Source organism: Papio anubis, chromosome 4 (genome assembly GCF_008728515.1).
Source record: "Papio anubis isolate 15944 chromosome 4, Panubis1.0, whole genome shotgun sequence".
NCBI lineage: Eukaryota > Metazoa > Chordata > Mammalia > Primates > Cercopithecidae > Papio > Papio anubis.
In genome coordinates this window covers 34853218-34878007 of record NC_044979.1, presented here as the reverse complement: position 1 = coordinate 34878007, position 24790 = coordinate 34853218, and the positions used below count along the sequence as shown (strand labels likewise).

At 35.6% G+C, this 24790-nt stretch overlaps 1 protein-coding gene across 2 annotated transcripts in view; it reads right to left on the bottom strand.

Annotated features, from left to right (window-relative positions):
- WASL (WASP like actin nucleation promoting factor) overlaps positions 1-24790 on the bottom strand; it is a 66892-nt gene that overhangs the window by 20254 nt on the left and 21848 nt on the right. Inside the window, exons 2-6 of one of the 2 annotated variants that reach the window (XM_031665211.1) lie at positions 7440-7493; positions 6355-6489; positions 3714-3800; positions 3356-3452; positions 1727-1750 (exon numbers count right to left, since the gene is read on the bottom strand). In XM_031665211.1, the coding sequence (XP_031521071.1) occupies positions 1727-1750; positions 3356-3452; positions 3714-3800; positions 6355-6489; positions 7440-7493 (397 nt within the window). The remainder of the gene's footprint in view (positions 1-1726; positions 1751-3355; positions 3453-3713; positions 3801-6354; positions 6490-7439; positions 7494-24790) is intronic. The other variant, XM_031665212.1, reaches the window with a different exon arrangement.

Below are 24790 nucleotides of genomic sequence, written 5' to 3'. Positions count from 1 at the left end.
TCTACAGCATCTACACTTTAAAATCTGTGGTTACTTTCCCCAAAGTGTTTCCATGGCACCACTAGAAAGTCTTCTCCATTGGTACTCAATACTGTATATACTCTCCAAACTCAAAATAATGTAACAAATTCAGAAAGGTTGAAATACTAGACTTATATCAAGGAAAATTTCCAATACTACATTGAAAGTTCACAGATGAGCAACTTGTAACTCAGCTGCTTCTGTTTCTTTTGCCTCTGCCAAGTACTAGCTTATATATTCTGAGACATGATTATTTACCCTGTGTCTCAGTTTTGCCTTCAAAATCATTTGGACATAACATAGTGGTTAAGGGGCCAGGCTCTAGAGTCAAATCATCTGATGCTGAATCTTGCTTCACTACTTACTAGTTATGAGATCTTGAGCAAGTTACCTATCTGTGCCTCAGTTTCCTTATCTATAAAAGAGATAACAGGAGCTACTTCAGAAGGTTGCTGAACAGTGCCTGGCAGATAGTAAAAGATCATTAAATACTAGTTGCTATTATTATAGTTGTCATCATCTTCATCAGAATAACTAGTATTTATTAAGCACTATGCTAAGCTTTGATTACTTCAATCCCTGTAACAGCCCTAAAAAGTATTAATGTTTCTATTCAAAAGAGAAAGCGAAAGTATACAATATTTGTTACCTGTTAAGCACTACTGAAGGTAGTCAGGCATTTAAAAAATTAATAAGGTAAATAACCCAGAATCTAGTACAGCAAAATTTGGTTCATGTTTCTGTATCAGGAAAAGAAATGTAAGGACAAAATCAAAAAGCAACATACCTGTTTAAAAGAAATAAACCCCAACAATCACCAATAGCTGTCAGATATTAAGAACTTTGTATTATGTAAGTTTTCCTTGAATAATCATTCTAGGTTCTGATAAAAGGATTTGAGATGTGATTTTAAAAAGAAGCAGCCATTTTCTCTATCATAATAAAGGGTCCTGGAGAATGGTTCTTTACCTTCACAGAGTCAGGGACCTCATTTAAACAGATGAAAGCCATGGATCCTTTCTCTCCAGAGAAAAGAACGTATTTAGCACATAATTTCAGGGACTTTATGAAGTCTAGGGTAAGAATTTCTACTCCTGGACTTTATCTTTTACTGCTTTTACTCTCTGGTATTTAATATTTTTTTAAAAATGAATTCATAATACTTCAAGTTGTCATTATCAAATTAAAGAGCATTATATGCAGCTAAATTAGTTCTAAATACACCATAACAGTAGGTGTTCATTCTGAAAGGGGCTTCATGTAACACATAACCAGTGTGAAATAATACTTTGAAATAAGAATGAAAGATAAATCTTAAAGTAGGAAATTAACAAATATGCTAGACAAAATTTACTGCCTCTAGGAAAAATGTTAAGGCTAGATTGTATACTCAGTCAACTGTGAATCCAGAATTAAGATATAAGTATTAGTGATCTCCACACTATGTATTCTTTCTTCATGTCAGAAAAATATCGAAGAATATTGTTTCCTAAGTCTCATCTGTCAGTCATTAATTAAAAAGAACACAATAAACCGTATAATTTGATCATAGATACTAAATATTACTTATTAATGTATGGTACATGTTTTCACAAGGATTAAGATGCAATAGATACTAAATATTACTAATGTATGGTACACGTTTCCACAAGGATTAAACTGTCATCTAAAATCTTAAACGATTAATAATTGTCAAAAAGCTTACCATTTGGGGGATCTCGTCTTTTCTCTGTTAGAAAATAAATTAGAAGAATATTATTAAATATATGTAAGACAACATCAACATAAAAAATTAATTCACTAAACTGTCTTATTCCTAAATTGATGTATGTGTGACTAAGGAAGATTTTTCAGAAGACCCGACATTTAAGCAGAGATCTAAATAAAATAAGGAAGGGAACAATATATTCAAAGGCTCCAAGGAGGGTGCATCATGAAAGAACATCATGAAGGCTGGACTGTAGTGAGCAAAAGGCACAGTGAAAGGAAACAAGTAAGAAGGAAAGAACAGGACTAGATCATGTAGGATTCCGTAGGCCATGGTTAAGGACTATAGATTATATGTGTATATGATAGGAAGCTCTTACAGAATTTTAAATAGAGAAAGTGATATAACCTAATCTACAAGTTTACTCTGGCTACTGTATAGAAAAGTGATAGTAAAAACGATTGAGTAGCAGCAGGGAGACTAGTCAGAAAGCTAGTGTAGCAGTCCAACTGACAGATCATGGCGGCCTGGATTAGAATGGTAGCAGCAGAAATGGTAAGAAATAGTCAGACAGGACAAGTTTTTGAAGGCAGAGCCAATCTGATAGGACTCTGATAGGATTTATGAGGGACCATGGTGAGCCTGAGGGATAAGATGGAACAAATGCCTTTTGCTGAAACAAGGAAGATTAGTAGAAGAATAGGAACAGGTCTGAGTGGGGCTAGGGTTCGGGATACAGGACATGGATCAAATATTCTGCTCAGACGTGTTAAGTCTAAAGGCTATTGTGTCACTTAACTTGAGCAGACAGAGTCTGAAGCTCAGGGAAGATGTGTCAGTACTGAAGACAAAACTTTGAGAGTCATCAGCATACAGTTTTTGGAACCATAGGACTGGATGAAAGCACATGTTCATTCTCCTGAAACTGATCTGCTTAAGATGATTTTGGAAAGGTTCCCCTTTCCTAGTCACCCTTCTCCACTTTACAAGAGAAAGGCCTGGTACACTGTTGTCAAACAATAGTTCTATACCAATTAATTTAAAGCTTTATACTATCCTGCATTGTTCTGTAATTGTTTTATATGTGTTACACAATAAACAGGTTCCTTATGGGTTTTATAGTATATAGTATTAGGAACAAAATAGAGAGACAAGGCAATGTTTATAGATCTTGTTAGCAACTCTGCTTATTTGCTTCTAAGTTTACCTAAAGTCTTTGTTTACAAAGTATAAAATACTTTTAAAACTTAACAAACAATGCTATCACAAATGCAAAATTAAAAGACAATACATATGACATTTTATCAACAAAAAATGTTATTGGAATGGGTCCTTCAGTAAATCTAAAAAAAACAGTTCTCAAGAAAAATATTATTTTAAGGTAAAGACCACCAAATTTTTTTGTAAATAGTAAATATTTTAGGTAATAGTTTAGGCTTTGAGGACCACATAATCACTGTCATCACTATTGAACTGTGTTGTGGCAAAAAAGTAGCCAAACACAACATGTAAACCAATGAATATAGCTAAGTTTCAGTAAACTTTTATTTACAAAAACAGGAAGTGGCCCACACTTGTCCCATGAGCATTAGTTTGCTGGTCCAATTTAATTAAAAAAAGGGTTACCAGATTTCCTTTGTCGGCGGCCCAACAGGTCTGTAACTGCTTTTCGGAATTTTTTTGCTTCTTCTTCATTGGCAAAATTAAGAGCAACTTGACAAGTCTGAAATATTTTCATCATAAAGCAGAAACAACAGAATCATGTTTTATATAACAGCTTTATATCATAAAAATAATGAGCAAAAGAAGTATATTTCTAAAGAATGAAAGGTTAATTTTACTAGCAGATAAGACATTATTTCACCTTCAGCAAAAAAATAAAACAGTAAATTGAATTTGATCTTTCAATAAGGCTCTATAAATAATTTGGATTAGAAAAGGCAAGGAATGAAAAAAGATGGTAATAAAGAAAAATATGACTTACATCTCCAGCAAAGGTATGAAAATATCCTCTAGGACTATTATATACAAAGTTATTGTATAGCTCTTGTTCCCACAATAGTTTCCCATCCTAGAAAAAAGTCAAAAATTAAAATAAGAACTACCAAAACATAATCTCTAGGAATAAAACAAAGCAGATGACTCATATTAAGATAACTGTTTATATTAAAAATAACTTTTACATGCACACATGCAACATATTTATAATATATAAATAGTGTCACATAATCTAATCAGTAATTTCTTAAAACTGTAAACACTGGATAACGTGTCTTTCATAAAACCTACATATCAAGTCAGTTTAATTCAGCTAAGATATAATCTCCCTAGCCAACCATTTCCAAATTCAGTTACTTGGTCAAATACATAACCAGAATAATTACTAGGTCATCAATGTTACATAGAGGGAATAGGACACTTTTGTACATGAACTGATTATCAAAGCACAGTTCTACCAGCAATATTTAGACAATGTACTATCAAACACTGCAGGAATATTTTATGTTCTTTTCCTCAATTTTATAGATGTGGGAGGGTCAAATATACCTTCCTTGTACTGCTCATTAACCATCTTCAAATTCTTAACTTTTGCAGAGTACCTTTCTAATTACATACTGGTATAAGTAGTATTAATCATGATGCAGAAAGAGACTGATAATTAAAATGTATCAAGGTTAAACTATGGATAAGAGTGCCATGATGACTGCCATATCTATTGTCATAGTATAAAAAATAGGTTTAACCTTAATACCAAAGGTGAAGAATCATGAACGTTCAGCAATTGGAAATAAGCGGTTAGAGAAACATAGTCATTGCCCTATTCAGAAATGCAAGGTTCTACCCAGACCACAATTTAAAAATATGTACAATACACTGTTCACCCATGATAACCACTGCAATAGAATTCCTTTCTTCTTAGTGGAGTAGTATGCATAAGCCATTTCTAAATAGTGCTTCTCAACAGTTATGATAAATATGTCAAAGCACTTGGGGGTTTCTTTCAAATTATGTATGTGTTCCCCACCCTCCAGAATCACTGCCATAGTAAGCCACTGCTAGTGACAGAAGCATGTCATATCTCTCAGCTGTCTTGGAAGCAGACTTTAAGAAGCACTAATTTAGCCCGGGACTGGTGGCTCAGGCCTGTAATCCCAGCACTTTGGGAGCCTGAGGCAGGAGGATCACTTGAGTCCAGGAGTTTGAAACCAGCCTGGGCAAAACAGCAGAACCCATCTCTACAAAAAAATACAAAAATTAGCCAGGTGTGGTGGCATGTGCCTGTAGTCACAGCTACTCAGGAGGCTGAGGTGGGAAGATTGCTTGAGCCAAGGAGATCAAGGTTGCAGTAAGCTGTGCACTCCAGGCTGGTGACAGAGCAAGAGCAAGACCCTGTCTCAAAACAACAACAACAAAAGATGCACCAATTTACCAAATACCATAACTAAGATCTCATTTAAACTCAGTGAAATACTTCAAAACAGACCAAGATGGTTATCTGATTTTACAAATAAAGCTGAGACCAGGGGTGTAAAAATCTCTTGACTGTTATCTATCAGGTCATATTAGTGCCCAATAGTTTAGAGGTAGTTTTAGTATTTTGTAATTAAAATCTCATTGCACTTACTGTCACATATAAATATTAACCATGGAGGCTTACTTACAGAAAGGTTTTTAAAAAATAATGGAGACTTCATCTTAGCAAAATGATGTTTTTATGACAACTGTAAGAAATGAATATCTAACAAAGGGTATCCAATCTATAGCAATGTGATTTATGATTGGGAGTGAGGGACATAAAGCTATGAAAATCTGAATATATTCTATCACGAGAAACAACATAAGGAAAAATGAGTAGTAAACAGATTTTTATAGATATTGAAATGTTTTAAACCTGGGCTAAATAATAGTACATACTGAGCTAAAATATTATTTTGTTGTTCCCTGAATAGACTATGTATGCTATTCTATAATGAACAAGACAGAATAAAAGAGTATCATTAAAAAAATACAGAGTGTAGAGAAAGCCCAAGAACCAACAGGCATAATTAAAAAAAAAAAAAAAAGGCTTAATGCATGGTAGCAGTAGAAAGATAAAATAGGAAACTATTCACATTCTGGCTTCAGACATGTTCCCATTTGGTCATGATTTCCATATGTCAATATCTAAAAACCAAGCTTCGCTCTTCTAATATCAGTTTATGTACAAATTTAAATATCACATGTAGGATAATCAAATCTAAACTGAATTGTAATTGATATAGAAAACCTAGCCGGGCGCGGTGCCTCATGCCTGTAATCTCAGCACTTTGGGAGGCCGAGGCGGGCGGATCACAAGGTCAGGAGATCGAGACCATCCTGGCTAACACGGTGAAACCCCGTCTCTACTAAAAATACAAAATATTAGCCAGGCATGGTGGTGTGTGCCTGTAGTCCCAGCTACTCGGAGGCTGAGGCAGGAGAATGGTGTGAACCCAGGAGGCGGAGCTTGCAGTGAGCCGAGATGGTGCCACTGCACTCCAGCCTGGGCGACAAAGCAAGACTCCGTCTCAAAAAAAAAAAAAAAAAAAAAAAAAAAAAAAAAAACCTAATCACCTAGTTTAAAGTGAAAGCAAATCAAAGCTCACCTTAATGTCAAATATTCTTAAAAAATAAGATCTCTGTGGATTGTCCTTAACAAGACAAGCAACACCACTGCACTTCTTTGACCACATACAGTTCCGATCTGCTGCATATAACTGCACCACTGCTGAAGACATAGTCTGCAAAATATAAAATTTATAACCATTAGGTTCAAAATAGTATGTAGATGATCACAGCCCCTGCTGACAGCTTGACTGCAGCCACCCAGCTAAGCAGCTCCTAAATTCCTGATTCACAGAAACAAGGAGATAATAAACATGTATTGTTATTTTAAGCCACTAGTTTTTGAAGTGATTTCTTATGTAGTAATAAAGAACTAATATAACACTCACATAACAATAATTACTGAAAACATTTACTGATGCTTAAAATGTGTTAGAAAATGTGTTAATCACTTTTAAATATAGCCTCATTTAATTTTTATTACTATGATAACCTCATTTTATACCTCAGAAACCCGACACTAAAGAGGGTAATTTGCCCAATACCACACAGCTAAATGGCAGAGCTGAAATTCCAAATCCAGGCAATTTGCGACTTCAAACCTAGCATTCTTATTCCCCCTATTATACAGTTTCCCAATAAAGTGAACATTTAGGCAATGAAGTAGTAGTAACAGCTAACTTCTATAAAGCAGTTAAGCACTTATCTAGATAAGGACTGAGTCAAACGTGAAAGCAGTATTACCACCCTGGAAGGCAGATTATAATATCTTCTTTCTAAAGTGAGTTTAAGATTTTAAGTGATTTGCAGAAGGGGCCACATAGTTTTAATGCTATACTGAGGATACGAAAAAGATCTGAAAGACTACTGTCTCAATTTTACCAAGGATAGTCCCTAAATAGAACCCTTTCAGATGTATAAGAGGGAAGCCAACTGGTTACATGCAATGGACACTTTAGGGCATTAGGATTTTCCAGTACACCATGTTGCCACCTTCTGTCTCAAGACTGTATCATGAAAAGGTATAAACTAATTTTATCCTAAGTTTATTTTATAACTAGAATGTAACTATTCAACCTTCAGTTACTATGAAAGTGATACATATATATACTGATAAAGCACTTACAAATCCTCTGAAAGCTGTAATTATGTTTTCTGATCCAGTAATTTCACTTCTAAACTAAAAATTAAGAAAATCATTTAGAATATACTTTGCATTTTAATGTAAATATAAAAATAAAGTATTTCACATAAATATGTATTTTTTTAAAGAGGAAGAACTGAAATAACCTAAAATAGGAGCTGATTAAGTAATTATGTGAAAAATAGACTACATTAAGATTTGGAGATACGCTGTTTAAGGTTTACTTAACTATGCCTGAGGGGTGCCGCCCTCTTTTGGTAAGAGGAATTCTAAAGAACAATTGTATGCACAAACCTTTTATAACTGGATACTAAAGTCAGAAATGTAAGATCAGTATACTGTGAGGATCAAAAGTCCATAAAGACTTGCTCATATAACAATGTTCAATGTTATGTTTTTTATTATTATTATTATACTTTAAGTTCTAGGGTACATGTGCATAACGTGCAGGTTTGTTACATATGTATATTTGTGCCATGATGGTGTGCTGCACCCATCAACTCGTCAGCACCCATCAACTCGTCATTTACATCAGGTATAACTCCCAATGCAATCCCTCCCCCCTCCCCTCAATGTTATGTTTTTAACATTACAGACCAAACTCAACCTTGAACTTCACACACAGTACTGAGCAGGACACAAAGGAACAGAAAAATTTCTACAAGAGTCACTAAAAATTACGATAACTTAAAAACAAAAAATGTGTATACTGGGACACTGGGTTTCAAAGAGAAGACTGAAGAATGTGGGACATTTTTTGGCCTGCTCAAAACACACTTGTGTTTGCAAGTGTACAATCTCAGGATGACAGCATCATAGGCATCCTGCTGCCAGCACTGAAAACTTCAGAAAAATGGGTCTTGCATACACTATCTAAAGGTATCAAATACCAGGCTGAATAATTCAAAAATCAAACAAGCAAATTTGTTAGTTCTGAGGAGAATTCATATAAAGTCTTTTTTAGTATGGTACTATCAAAAGACATTCATTTCTAAAAAGGAAAGCAATTAGGAAATTAGATGTACCAAAATGAAGATCTAAAAATCTCCCTACTTTTTACCAGAAATCAAGAAGTAACAGCTCACCAAAAAAAAAAAAGAAAAAAAAAAAAAAATTTATTCAATAGGGTCTGAAATTCCTTAAGAAAATCCCCTTGCTAGCCAAAGGACTAAATATTCATGATGTTATAAATATTCATGTTGTAAAACACCACGCGGCTATATATGTGAACTTTAAAGAACAAAACAAAACAAAAAAACCCAAACTAAAAAACATTTAAACTTTTAGATAAATTTAATTCTTAAAACACCTGCTTAAGAAATAAAGGCTAACAATGCTATAATTTTTCACAGACAGGATATTGCATTATAAACATTAAAACTAAAAAAAAACACAACTATTCGAAAGCAATTTTCAGTAACTGGATTTTCAAATATTTGCTACACTCTTATTATCAGTCTACGTGTCTATTTCATTAATTCTTACCTTCAGTCTGAAAATGACACACCACGGTACCTTGTAAAGCCTTTTCTAATTCAGAATAATTACAGTGAATATGAGAATAACTAGCATACATTTAATACAGTATATTAATGCTAGACAATATAAAAATAATAATCCCCACACTCTAGATTGACAGTGACTTAATTAAGTTTTTAAAGACATTCCTTCCATTCCTTTAGGTAATTACAATGAATCAATTCCATTCCTTCTTGTCTTTTGTAATTAAGAAGATATTAATGAAAAACAACCTAAGAACAAGTGCTTAGGAAGGAAAATCTATTTCTTATTACCCTAATAATGTTAAGGTTAAAATCTGCTAATTAAAAGGAAAAAAAGTACTGTATCAACTTTGGTAGAAACAGAACCTGTCGTCTCTTGTGTATTCCTGATATTTCAGTACTGAATAACTGTAATAACATATTCATTCTTAGAACTTTGATGATCAAGGGCAGGAAGAATATGGGGGATGTATTCTAGGAAGTGAATTCCCTCCCACTGTCCTTCTGCCTGGCACTTCCACCTCTTTTGAGGTTGACTCTGCAACAGTCTACTTGAAGTATTTCTCTGATTCCTTAGGTTGAAATGACTTTTTTTGGGGGGGCACATTTCTGAAGTACTTGTTTGTGTACCTTGTGTTACTGTTATTCCATTGGTCTTATTCTAAATCAGAATAATTTTCTGTATTGATTTCTTAACCACTAAAAAGACTGTAATTCCCATAAGCACTTAAATTAGTTCTGCAAGCTTATACTTCCACTCCACCTATACTTTATCCCCAAGTGAACAAGTATTTGTTAAAAACTACATGTTCTGATTTTGATAATAATACTACAGTAATAAGAGAATGACTCTGATTTTAGGATATGTAAGCCTGAAATATTATAAAGAGGCATTATGTCTGCAACTTATTCTCACGTTATTCAGAAAAAAAATAACATGCATGTATACACACATAGAAAAAAAACATGGTAAATGTAATAAACATTTGGCAAATCTGGATGAAGGATATATAGAAGCTCTTTGTACTGTATCTGAAAGTATGAAATTATTTCTAACTTTAACAAGCACAAATGATTTATTAAAATGTATGACTCTTAGCTCTCTTTCACAACCACAGCAATCCTGAGAAGGTGATCCTCTCCCCAGAGCCATTACTACCTCTATATATGTTAGCCACTGCTGCAATGGCCCAAAACTAAGAAAACTCCCACTTCCTCCTATTTCCTCTACATGTATACCAACTTTCTTGAAAGTTCTATCCGAGTAAGAATTAAACCACAAACATTCAGCATTTCTACTGTTTAAATTCCTTTCACATTTTCAGAACAACCACATTATGTAACAGGTCAGAATAAGAATTTTAGATCAGGAAAATAGGTATTTCTTTGACTAAAGAATCAGCTAGACAAGGAAAAGACTAGAAAATACTACGAGTCACAGGGATCCTTGAGTTTAGCCATCAACTGCCTACAACAAACACTAAGATGACTTAACACTGAATAACTGTCTACAATTATTTTAATAATCTAATAAATATACAATGTTGTTAAAGAAAATATTTAAAAATATTTTCTCTTTTTCTTTTTGAGACAAGGTCTTGCTCTGTTACCCATGCAGGAGTGCACTGGTGAGTGAAACTGCTCACCACAGCATCAAGCCCCTAGGTTCAAGTGATCCTCCTACCTCACCCAGCCTTCTGAGTAGCTGGGACTACCAGCACACACCACCATGACTGGCCAATTTTCTAATTTTTTTGTAGAGATGCGGTCTAACTATGTTGTGCAGGCTAGTCTCGAACTCCTCACCCCAAGTGATCCTCCTACCTTGGCCTCCTAAAGTGTTGGGATTACAGATGTGAGCCACTGGGTCTGGCCAAAAATATTTTTTCAATAAATATTCAAAATACACTAAATGTGGGGGAAAATCATATGACTTAAGAAAATAAAGCATTTTCTATGATCATGTTGGCCCAGATTAGCAGTCAAATACTCCAACTTTTATATGTACGCATGTATCCTAATGTGTATTTGGCCTCAAATGTCTGAAAACTAACATTGGAAAATCCATTCTAAGTTTTCTCATTATATAAAAGCTAAGATTTAAACACATTCCTAGATGTTCTGATGCTATATTTAAATGAAATGACCTATTATTACTCTGAATATACAATTGGCCCTTGAACAACACAGGTTTGAACTGTGTGGGTCCACTTACATGCAGGTCTTTTTCACTAAATAGTCAGGACTCCATATTACAGGGTTCTGCATCCACAACCAAATGTCGATTGAAAAATATGGTTATTAGCAGGATGAGACACACACAAAACAGGAGGGCAAACTTTTCACATGGGTGGGTTCTGAAGGACCTCAGTATGTGTGAACTTTGGTATCCGTAGGTGGTCCTAGAACCAATCCCCCATGGATACTAGGAGATGACTGTAAAATTTTAATCTATACATTATAAAAAGTAGTATAAAAGTAAAGAAATGCAAAGAATTTAGTTGAATTCTTATAGTTTATTATGCAGTGATCTCACGAAGCAATGCTCTAAATAATTAAAGTAGCAACACCTGTTATATGCCCACCTTAAAAACCCAATACTGAAATAATAAATTAAAAAATAATAATAATAATGTATCTGGCAGGGAACAACAACTTAGTGGTATCAGTAAGAACTATCCAGGAAAAGAAAACATAAAAATTCACTTTGGAGAGAAGGGATCTTATCACCTGGTAATTTCTACAATGAGAAGTAACCAGAAAAGAAAAGAGAAAACAAACAAAAACAGTACAGAATTTATAAAGAATATGGCAATGACAAAAGACTCCACAAGAAATAATTTTTTAAAAAAGCAAAGCTGGAAGAATGAAGGAGGAAAACCACAAAAGCAAAAAGTAACCAACAGAATCTCAACAGTGAAGAAAAATGGAGCCAGATAAAAAGAGCTGCTATCTCAGGGACCAAACACAAAGAGTCTTTTAGATCTTAGCAGCTTTTCAAAAACATTTCTAAGCCAGACATATTTGTTCACCAAATGTTTATGAAGAACCTACTATGTTCAAAGGACTGGGATAACTGGGGGTAAGGACAGGAATGAAAATGAGAGCAAATACAAAAATGAATTAGACAGGGTCCTCATAAAACATCTAGTTAATGGGAAGACTGGCATTAGTAACTATTAAAATGCTACTAGGAAAAATTAATATGCAAGAAAAATTAAAATCTAACTAGTGTAGGAAGGCTTCCCTGAGGTGATATCTTACCTGAAGAATGAAAAAGGGTGAGTTAAGTGACCAAAGGGTTGGTGGGGGGCAAGTATGGAGGAAATGGCATTCTAATCAGACTCATCAAAAAACATCCTACCATAGGATAGTTTGGTGAACTGTGTGGAGTAGGGAATAAGAAAGAGAAGAGTGGCATGGAATGAAGACACAGATTTAATGTTAAAGTAATACAAAACACAGCTCAATTCTGTGATTTAAAGAGATAAACAGCCACATACGGTTTGGAAACTTTGACTGGAGATTTGGTATAGTAGCACATCATTCCTGTAATGGCCCTTGATTCAAGTTCTTATATATTCTCTTCCTCCACTTATGCTGGATTTATCTATGTGACTTGTTTTGACCAAAAAGACACTGGTAAATGGAAGGAGAAGCGGGAATACTTGTACCCTATAGCCTTGCCCTTTTGGAAGAGCTGCCCTAAAACCTGGAAGCAGAAAGACCACATGGAGTGCAAGGCCCTAGCTCATTTCAACTGTCCTTTCTGAGCCCAGTCCCTACATTCTGGCGACATTAGTCACCAGCAGACCAATCACTCAATCTACAGAATGAGAAATATGTTGATACTGCCATTAAGTCACAAAGTCATTAGGTGGTTTGTTTGCAATAACAGATAACAGATGTAGGGGATTGTTTTAATATACTAAAAGACATATGACCTATAAGAAATGGCTCTACATCTTCCTCCATTCCATTTCTACCAGTATAGTTAGGATAAATTTTTGGTTACAAATCATAAAAGTTTTAGACCTCCCTTCATTATCAGTGCACATTCCTGCTTGGAACCATTTAAAAAATAACTTAATATACAAAAGCCATATGGAAAGGTGTGTGCTAGACAGCAGGCTTAGGTCATTCACAATCACACACCAATCTTATATACTGCCTATGATTTAAATTCATATATCCAGAAAATTGCAAATTATTATGTGGCATAGACCTCTAGCATTACCAGTAAACAATCAAAATTAGATATTAAAACTAAAAATGGCAAGTCTTACTGTATTCTCCTTAACTTTCTACTACTGGAAGGATAATCATATATAGATAAAGGTGAGAGGAATGCCGATCTCTTTATAGACTGGGTTATATTTGCAAACGGGTGAGGACACTGTGTTAAAGGGTAGCTCATAGGTGTGGCTTATTCTCTTCTGCCCTACTCTGTAACTTAAGTGGATCTACTTAAAAGGAGTTTTTCCTCTCTCTTTTCTTCTGTCTCCTTTTCCTTCTGTTTCTTGCAAATTCAGTTGGATTATGGTAAAACTTGAAATTTGGTTCTGGATTTTCAGGGAATGAAGTTGGAAAGGAGGTACCCTAGGAGTCCCAGCTCACCAATTAAGTTTTTTTAAATTTTAATTTTAATTTTTTTTTAGATGGAGGCTCACGGTGTCACCCAGGGTGGAGGAGTGCAATAGCACGATTTTGGCTCACTATAACCTCCGCCACCCAGGTTCAAGAGCTTTTCCCACCTCAGCTGCCCAAGTAGCTGGGATTACAGGAACTCAGCATCATGTCCAGCTAATTTTTGTATTTTTGTAGAGATGGGGTTTCAGCATGCTGGCCAGGCTGGTCTTGAACTCCTGACCTCAGGCAATCCGCTTGCCTTACCCTCCCAAAGTGCTGGGATTACAGGCATGAGCCACTGTGCTCGGCCCAAAGTTTAGCATTACTAGTGGAGTCCCAAGTCCTGATAATAAGGGGAAAAAATAGAGAAAGAATACAGGAAGGGAGGGAGAGTGCGACTGCAGGATAGAGAGAGAAAGAGGGAAAGAGAGAGAGGGAGAGAGACAGAGGGAGGCAGGAAGGAAGGGGGAGAAAAAGATATTTGTTTTTTAACTTTGCTACTATTCTTCTGTGGGAACAGTTTGGGATGAGAGTGTGAAAAGTAGTTACTGCAGTGGCTGGTGTGATGTGGGTGTTCCTGAACGCTAGAGCCAAATAGCACTTAATACCATTTCACCATATATTTTATCAATCATATAATTTAATCCCCTCATTTTACAGATGAGCTCAATCTATTTGTCAGAGGTCACATATTATACAGCTTTGGATGCATTTCCCAATCAGCTGCTAATTCTATACTCAACATATACTACATAATCAGTGATTCATCCCAATTCCTAATTTGTCATATTTTTGCCCTGTGCCAGCTAAATGGTCCTCCAAGAATGATATATCCTTAATATAGTTGTATTCCTCTAACGTTCCCTTTTGGTTTGTTTTTTCACCTTAATTTTGGGGCAGGGAAAATGGCAGGGAGGGAGAGCTTGTGTTAGTGGTTGTAGAAAGTAAAGGACTGCTGATGCATGAGAAAAAAAAGGTGTTTATGAAGGGAAAATCTCCAAACAGACATTAAGTTGTTTGTCCTGGGGAAAAGAGGTGAACTTACGATAAAGCTAATTAAGTTTAAGTTTCAGGATATTTTACTTGGTAGAGTCCCTTACAAGGCTTGGATTACTCTCCTTTGGGACACAGGACCAGCATCAACTGTAGCCTCATGCCTAGGGGCTCCTCTTTAACTATTCCTGAAGATGATCGTGGTACTTAAATCAAGGATGCACTATCTCTGTATCTGCCCAGCTCCTAGCAGTGATGCCCTGTCCCTCTTGGACCACATAATGCATCCAGACTCAATCTTTAACCCAAAGATTTGCATGAGTGTTGCCCAGCTCCTGCTGGGTGTGACATACTATGATTCAACTACATGGACACTTCTGGGGTCAGGCGCAGTAGTCCAAATAAAGGAGATATAAAGTTCTCCCCAGGCAAGAAACACGTTTTACATAAAGGGAAGGAAATTACAGATGTGCTATTACATTACTAGTAACTGGTTTCAAAACTTTTTTTTTCAGCTTCACAACTATCAGTAGGTAATAAATTTTGAGCAAATATGTTAGAGCAGGGGTCTTTTTCTGTAAAAAGCCAGATATTTAATACTTTAGGCTTTGTGGACCATATGATCTCTTTCAACTCATCCATTGTTGCACACAAACGCAGCCATAGATAATATGGAGATGCCTGTGCTACAAAAAATTTTATTTATAAAAACAAGCAGGCTGAATTTGGTCCATGGTTGGTACTCTGTCAAGCCTTGTGCAAGAGGAAAAGATTCTTCCTATAGAAAATATAAAACTGTCATGTAAAGAAGAGTTGAATGAATATATGGCCACAATAGGTAGAAAAAAAAGTACCAAAGAGGTATAATATATTGGGCTGTTAATTAATAGTAAACACAGTAAGTTATAATAACAATAAGCTATTTGTCTACATTTTGTGAAGTTTATGGCATTTATTTGTTGTGATCTTTTCTCATACCAAATAAACATTCACTTTTATACTTAATTTTGGATTATTTTCTTAAGGAGAGCCCCTCCAAATTATAAGCTTCAGGCCTCAAAACCTGGATTAGCCTTGCTTGGGGTGAGAAAATGATGCATCAATCAGAACAACAGAATTTTGTATATGAAGAAAGCAAACAACTAAGCCAATATATTCATTTTGCCAAACTACACTTAATGAAACAACTTTTGAACATATAGTGATCTTATCCACTTAAGAAAACTAAAGCCAAGCAACTTCAAAAAAACACAAAAACACTAAGATAGGTGGGTAATGACAATGAGTGTGTATGTGGAAGGAGGAGAGTCTTCTATATTCAATGTTTTAAGAATCCTTCATATAACATTACTATTATTATTTTTTAAGAGATAGGGTCTCACTATGTGGTCCAAGCTGGTCTCCAGCTCCTAGCCTCAAGTGATCCTCCTGCAATGATCTCCCAAAGTGCTGGGATTACAGGCATACCACCATGCCCAGTCCCATTTTTAACAGATGATTACATAACATTTGCTTAAATGCTTGCTGTAATGGGGTACTCACAACTTGAGGGAAAAACTGTCTTATTGTTTTAGCAGTAAGAACATCTGACTGTTAGAAAATTTTAAACACTTAATCGAAACCTGTTTTCCTGGCAATTGCCACCCATAGGTTTTGATTTTTTTTTTTATCATTCAAGCATCTGTTCAGCATTTGTTATGTGGCAGGCATAATGCTAGGTACTGTAGCTACAATAATGCAAAAAACTTGAAGGTATATACCGTGTCCTCCAGTTACAGCATACTTATTTCTGTGTAGTGGCAGCAATATTTTCACTTCCACAGCAATGTTCCACTAAAACTCTACTTGTCACATCATCTCTTTTTAAGGTAAAATTTATTTTGATCACACCTCATCTGACCTGGTTTTTATGAATCCCTTTAGTAGTTTGGTCACCCTTGTTAAAATGAAGTCAATATTTTACATGTGGTCTGATCAGTGCAAAATATTGGTGAAATAATGCTTCTGATCATAAAAAGAAACGTGCAGCCTCATTGTCATCTACCACATCATATGCTGAAGTCACATGGGACTGTCTTAGAAGTCATTACCCTGTCTCATATCCTGATCCTTTATGTCGAAATCCAGGCTCCCAAAAGTGAAGTACCCTCTCTGACTCTCCTTTTACTTGGTCACCGTTCAAACTTCAGGTATGATGTTGCCCATGGGAACTGTGAAGTCCTAATTTGGGAGGGGCGTCAAGCTGGCAAGATGACCCAGGGAAAGCAAAAAGAGAAAGCAGATAAGCTGTAAGTCTGCCTTTCTTCACGGTCTAGGACACACAGTCCTTCTGCACAAATAACTCACGATCTTCCTGAGCTCAGCTATTAGCAGACCCTTGGCTGATAGAAATTAGCTCACTGCAACCTTGTTATCAGTGCCGCACAAAGCCCTCTTCAGTACAGAGCACAAGCACCATTCTATAAAATCTCCAGCAAGCCTTTGTATCCTGGCAGTCAGCTCCTCTCTTGCCTGTCTGTTGCACCCTTGCAACATATTTTCATACTGTCTCTAAGAAATCTGCCTTTCTGTACCTACAACTGTCTTGGTAAATTCTTTTTACCCCCAGATAGTCACTAGCCACTGCTCACCTGTGACAAGAACCTCCCAGTCCACCTTCCCCTCAGTACGGGTTCCCATAGTGCCTAGGAACCTTCACTATACCAGTTACTGTATTATAATCTGTTCACTTAGGTATTCTCAGCAGACTGTCAACTCCTTGAAGATAGGGCCCTGAATTATTTCTATATTCACCTAGCACAAAATATATGGTTACCCCAAAACCCGTTTCCCAACAACCAGTTTATAAGAATTAAAATCAGTTCAGTTACGTGTTTGATCTATTTAACTAAACCAGGGTAAAAGGGTAACACACTTTACAATGACTTCTACCAAAATCATTATTTTAAATCATTAATTCAAATCTTCAGAATCTTAAAATTATCCAAAATTACTGGAATTTTTTTGGTCATCAAGAAAAATACCCAATTATTAAATAAAGCACAGTTTAGCTATACAAATAGGATACCAATACAGCTGCAAAAAACAAAAACAAACAAACCAAAACAACCAAGTTGTTCTTCAAGTAATGATAAGATGAATAAGATACACTGGTATCTGAATAAAAGGCAAGATGTAAAAGGAAGGGTAGCACATACTAACATCTGTACACAATACCACAAACAAGAATAAATAACTTACATTTGCCTATGTATGCACAGAACCTTCTGACAAAGAGACAAAACTAGTAACAGTTGTTTAGACGTTCTGTGTGTGGGCATGTATTTTGTCAGAGAACAAATGACTAGGCAAATGAAGGACTGGATCAATGAGAAACATCACTTTCTTTTCACACTGTGGGATTTTTCTTTTTTTTTTTTTTTTGAGATGGAGTCTTGCTCTGTCACCCAGGCTGGAGTGCAGTGGCACAATCTTGGCTCACTGCAAGCTCCGCCTCCCAGGTTCACACCATTCTCCTGCCTCAGCCTCCCGGTAGCTGGGACTACAGACGCTTGCACACTGTGGGATTTTTAAACCATGTGGATATTTTAGCTTTCCAAAAATTAAAAATTGATTTTAAAAAATACACGTAAAAAAAGACACTCAAATCACAATATGGTGCAAGTCTGAAACAACAACAACCACAACAAAATCACCTTTCTGACCTAGAAACAGTAACCTAGGAAGAATTTTGAGTAGCTCTTTAGCTTCCCCCTAAAAAATTAAACATAAACATTGCTGAATAACATACTACAGGGCCTACAGGGACTTAAAGTAATAAAAAGCAAACTTTGGTTACAATAGGGAGATAGCCGGTCTATAATGAAGGACAAAGTCTTTGATTTCTTTTACAAACTTGCAGACTTTCAAACTCTTAAACATGATTAATAAAAATAAGCAAATTAAAAATTTTTGTCTTCCGTATTTGTTATTCTATATTCAGCAATTCAATGATCTAATAAGCATTTAAGGACAGTCACAGGGATGTACATATATTTTATAGAAATTAGCACTTTTAGTTTGTTTGACTTTGACATGTACAATCAAGGTGGGCAAAAAACATGCAAAAGGTAGGTTAATTTGCGAGACATTTTATTTAAATATGCGCTTTTGAAGGCATGAAGTAAAGGTAAGGAACTTTGTAACAAGTAACAGTTTAAATTCAACATACAACCTAATAACTTAGACTACAACATTTGAGACACTCCTGTACATTATATACCAGAGCTAGATACCTTCCCCACCAAAAAACAAACAAACAACAACAATAACAAAAAACCCACTGAAGAACCCAAAAACGTTTCTCAAGTTTTGTTTTTAAGATATACATTGTATTCACAATTTAAGAGACTTAAGGCTGGGTATGGTGGCTCACATCTGTAATTTCAGCACTTTGGGAGGCCAAAGAGAGTGGATCACCTGAGGACCACCCTGTCCAACATGATGAAACCCCGTCTCTACTAAAAATACGAAATTTGGCCAGGTGAGGTGGTGGGCACCTGTAGTCCCAGTCCCAGCTACTCAGGAGGATGAGGCAGGAGAAATGCTTGAACCCAGCAGACAGAGGTTGCAGTCAGCTGAGATTGAGAATTAATAACTTAAATGTTCTCTATTTTTTAGAATGTATAAATTAATTGGGAATGATTTCACTTTGAGTCCACACAGATCTTTTACACTGTTACTGTCCTCTCTAGGTAAGTTCCAAAGCTGGGTGGCTTGCGGGGCAGGGGCAGGCGGGAGGGTACCGTTAGTTTTTGGACTCATCTTGCTTTTGCCCTCTGGAGCTGTACTGTTTAATAAGGTCACCACTAGCCACAAATGGCTATTCAAATAAAAGTTAAAAATGTAGTCTCTCAGTCACACCTGATACATTTCAAGGGTGCAATAATCAGATGTCTACCATATTGGACAGCATCATAAAAAGTTCTATTGGACAATAATGCTCTGGGAAGTCCTAGGGATAATCTTACGCAAATACCTTATTAGAACAAGATACGGAATTTATAAGGTCAAGAGAAGGTCAAAGCTGGAATAACTACACAAAGGAATGTTCCTAATAAAAATAATTTTAAAAATCATATTTACTCATAAAATGCCTGGCTAACCTAGAGACTAAATCTGAACAGAGCATTAATTCAATTAACAATTATTTATCATCTTAGATGATTAAGAGAAGGTCTCTGTCTCCAAGATGTTAATAACCTAGAAAAGGAGATATGTTTAGAAAAATAATTGTAGGCTGGGCATGGTGGCTCACACCTGTAATCTTAGCACATTGGGAGGCTGAGGCAGGTGGATCACTCGAGGCCAGGAGTTCAACACCAGCATGGACAACATGGCGAAACCCCGTGCCTCTATTAAAAATACAAAAATTAGCCAGGCGTGGTGGTGGGCGGCTGTAATCCCAGAGGCATGAGAATCTCTTAAACCTGGGAAGCAGAGGTTGCAGTGAGCCAAGATCGCCACTGCACTCCAGCCTGGGTGACAGAGGGATACTGTGTCTCAAAAAATATAACGAAAATAATAATAATTATAACAAAGTATGATATAAGTATGAAAGCAAGAATAGACGTGTTCTGGGAAGGCTAAGAAGGGAGCCCTGAATTCTAACTGGACACAAGTGAGGGCAAAGCATCAGGAATGTTCCAGGGAAGAACAGTGTTACGACTTAAAGCACAGACTCCGCGATGGATCCCACCACTTATTAGCAATGTGGATTTAAGCAATTTACTAAATTACCCTATTTCTGTTTTCCCATCTATAAAATGGAACTAACTTTAGTTAATACATGTAAAGTTCCTTATTACAGGGTTAATACACATAAAGTACTTAAAACATTGGCATTGTATGCATTATTAAATGCTAATTATGATATTCATATTATCAGATGCATCAGTTGTGACATTTCTAATCAGATCATTTTAAGGCTCTATTACTAACCAACAGAAGTTAGTAATGAAAAGACTAATACTTCTTTTATTTTCAGTATGTTGGTCAATTAAAGAGAATCTAAAAAACGCCCAGGCTTCCAAAAATAAGAAAGATAATATTCATACCCTTACTATGTGCAAATCTCAGATTGTAGCTGTAACTAAAAAAGCACTTCAGTACAGTAGAGTAAACATTTTGAACAATGGCATCTAAAGCAAGTTTAGGTCAGTGAGAAACCAAATTAATCATCATGCAGTGTATTTTAATGGGATTTTTGCTGGCTTGTATAAATATGACAAATCTACCTTGCCAGCACCACCCGTTACCCAAACCCAATACTTCCAAGTGTTAGAGACTCAATGCCTCTCTCCAGGGACAAGTACTTGTGCTAAGCTCAATCAATTAAATTAAGATCCCCTCTCAGGAATTTAGAATTCTCAACTGGGACCCAGGACTGATGGGTTTAGTAAGGAAGCAGAGAGGTTTGGAGTTCAGAGAAGTTCCAATAACTCCTGCTGTTTTTCTCAGAGCTTCCCAGCTTCCTGCTGTTCCTGAAACTTCCTTGTTCAATTCTGTTTTGAATTCCATGGGATCCTCTGGTAGCCAAAAAATTCCTTTTTGGTTGAGCCAGCCAGAAATCAGTTCATTTTATTTGTACAAAAAGAAGCTTAGCTAACAATACACTTCTTAAAGATTGTGTGTATTCTCATATCTCTGAAATCTTAATGAAATTCAATGAGAAATGACACACTTTTTCATCATATGTATATGCTATTATATGCAAGTGTGTAAGTGAGATCTGAAATTTATACCTCGTTTTGGTCTGAAGTATTGTAATGGCTCCCCGCTCCCAAGAGGAGATACCGCCTCTATTTTATTCTTTCATTAAGTGTTTGCCAATTATCTTTTCGTACCCAGATCAATATTCAAAAACATAACAGGTTCCTATTTAATAAAAATAAAGTCCAAACTCTTCTTCAAGAATTCAAGCTATTTCTTAGTCTGCGGCAATCAACATTTTGACACTATCTTGTTATGAACCCAATATACATCAGAGATAGCACCCAAATAATCTGCAGACCCCCAAACATATCATACTTCTCAGCTTATAATGTTCACTCTGCTGAAATACAATGTTGAAAACTTTTCAGACTCCATATATGTAGTTCAAATATCACACTCGATCAAGTTTTTTTCAATTTCCTCAGGCAAATATTTCTCCCTTTCTATATTCTCATAATATTTCATTTATACATCCAATAAAGCACTTATTGAATGACTATAAGTTCCTATGTGGGATCTGCTTCACCAAAACACTGTTCACCCTCTAAAGACAAGGGCTACATGCTCCTGAACTATTATTACCTTTAGCCTCCAACACAGTATTTTATATGTGTTTTGCATGTATTCATTTGCTAGATTGAACTGAAAGGGGTGCCTTTCTTAGAATCTTATTGATTACTGCTGTGCTATCAAAATTGTCTTAAATATTTTTTCAGAATATTACAAACTGTTAATCTGTGGTATTAAAATTAATTTTAGAAGAATGATGACACTTTTCTTCTTGGCACTTCATAACTAATCATAAGCATTTACATGACATAGTGAAAAACCTCAGTTAATGCATCCCCTTCATACTGTTTTAAATGCCGTAACAATTTGCTTCCACAACAGCTTCCCCGATAGAACGAAGCAGTGAGAGTTTGGGGGCAAAAAAAAGCATATCAAAGTCAACACACATTTTTTAAAAAGAATGTACTTTTCCTACCGATTCTCAAAGCTTCCCCAATAGAAGGTAGTGAGAGTTCTGAGGCAAAAAAACAGCATACCAAAGTCAACATACATTTTTAAAAAGAATGTACTTTTCCCACTAATTCTCAAAGTACAACAAGGCTGTGAGTCAGATGAGCACAGAAGCACGAAATAATTTTCAGTACATTTTGTTAGCTGAACAACTTTGTGGTTTTCAAGATGGTCTTAAAAACAGATGGTGTTCTATCTTTTACACATTGTTGTGGTACACAAACTGTATATAAATTTAATGTTCTATTAAATTACCCAATAAATATTACGTACACCCATCATTACTATGCTGTGAAAATACAGAACGGACTTTTAAACTCAAGATGTTAATAATCTATTTTTTTAAAAAAGGAGGGATATAATTTGAAAACTGTAAAGCTATGCCAATATAAAATTAAAACACATGTAATTTTACACAGAATTTATGCCTCTGAAACCTATTTCTATTTTAATTTACATTAGGTTATATTTTTAAAAAATTTCTTGAAATATGCCTTTTTCCTCATTAGAATCCCAAATAAAAATATTAATAACAACTGTCTAGAACTGATACTTGTATAAAGCAGATTGCTAAGAACTTATACTTGTATTTTCCTATTTAATATCAATCCTAGAAGGAACCAAGTTCATATATGAGGAAATTAAAATTGAGACAGATTTAGTAACTTGCCTATTGTCACAGAGATAGAAACTCAAAGAACAGGGTTATAAATTTAGATCTGCTTTACTGCAGACCCCATGCTGTGAATCATGTGTCTCAGTGCAGAAAACATTTAAATTAAATGTCCCACTGGCTTCTAGAGGGGGAGGTGGGATTTCAATTCCTTCCCTAAACAAAAAATTTTTATTCAACACTAAGTCTGTAAGAATCCCTAACAGTTAAATTTTGGTCACAAGAAAAGAAGATAAACAGATCAGTGTTTTAAAGCAAACATAAGTTCCCTGTTAAATATTACCTAGAGATCTGAAGAATATTTTTTAAAAGTATTGCAAAGCCAGCATTAACTCTGTTAATGTTACAGACCAATGTTTAGACCAATATTCTTCATGCATATGAATGTGAAAAATCAATCTAAATACAATCATATCAATAATATATTATATAAGGATGGAAAAACAAATTAATGCAACAGGTCAGACTCCAGAAACAGATCCAAACACATAACGCCAATTATTATTAGAAAGGGTTCCAAGTCAATTCAATGACAAAAGATAAGGCTTTTTTACCAAATGGTGCTGTATCAAATTAACTACACAGGGAAAAAAATGAACCTGTAAAGAAGAAATTCATATGACCACCTCATATGACCTTTTTTGCACTTTACATAACACATAAAATTTGAGACGGATCATAAACCTCAAGTTAGAACCACAAAGCTCCTAGAAGAAGCAAAAGACTCCGACTGTGACCCCTTGGCATAGGCCAAGATTTCTCAGACCACAAATGTATGTGCTAGAAAAAAAAAAAAAAAAAAGATAAATTAGCCTCATCAAAACTAAAAAACCCAGCCCATCAAAAAACATTATTAAAAATTAATTAGGGCCAGGCATGGTGGCTGCCTGTAGTCCTAGTACTTTGGGAGGCCAAGGCAGGTGGATTACCTGAGGTCAGGAGTTCAAGACCAGTCTGGCCAACATGGTGAAACTCTCATCCCTACTCAAAATTGATAAATCAGCCAAGTGTGGTGGCACGTACCTGTAATCCCAGCTACTCGGGAGGCTGAAGCAAGAGAATCGCTTGAACCTGGGAGGCGGAGGTTGCAGTGAGCTGAGACTGTGACACTGCACTCCAGCTTGGGCGACAGAGTGAGACTTCATCTCAAATAACAACAACAACAACAATAATAATAATAATTAGGCAAGCCACAGACTGGGAGAAAATATCTGAAGTACATATCTCTAACAATAATCTTGTGTCCAGAATATATAAAACATCCCTACAAATCATTAATAAAGAGCAAACAACCCACGAAATCTATGGGTAAAAGACCTGAAGTGCTACACAAAAAACAAAGATACACAAATAGCCAATAAGCACATGAAAGGGAGAAAGAATACCATTAGTCATCAAGGAAATATAATCAAAAGTCACACTGAGATGCCATTTTACATCCACTAAAATGACCAAAAACAAAAGGACTGCCCACATAAAATACTGGAGATGTGGAGCAATGGGAAGTCTCATACATAGTTGGTGGAAGTGCAAAGATTGCACAACCACTTAGGGAACTATCTGAAAGTTTCTTATAAAAATAAACACACATCTTCCCAATGACAATATAATTCCCGAGCTATTTGCCCAAAAGAAATGAAAATATGTGACACACACACACGCACAAAAAAGTATACAAGAACATAGGAGACTTATTCCTAATAGTCAAAAACAGGAAACTCAAATATCCGTTAATAGAAGAACAGACAAATTGTGGTATATTC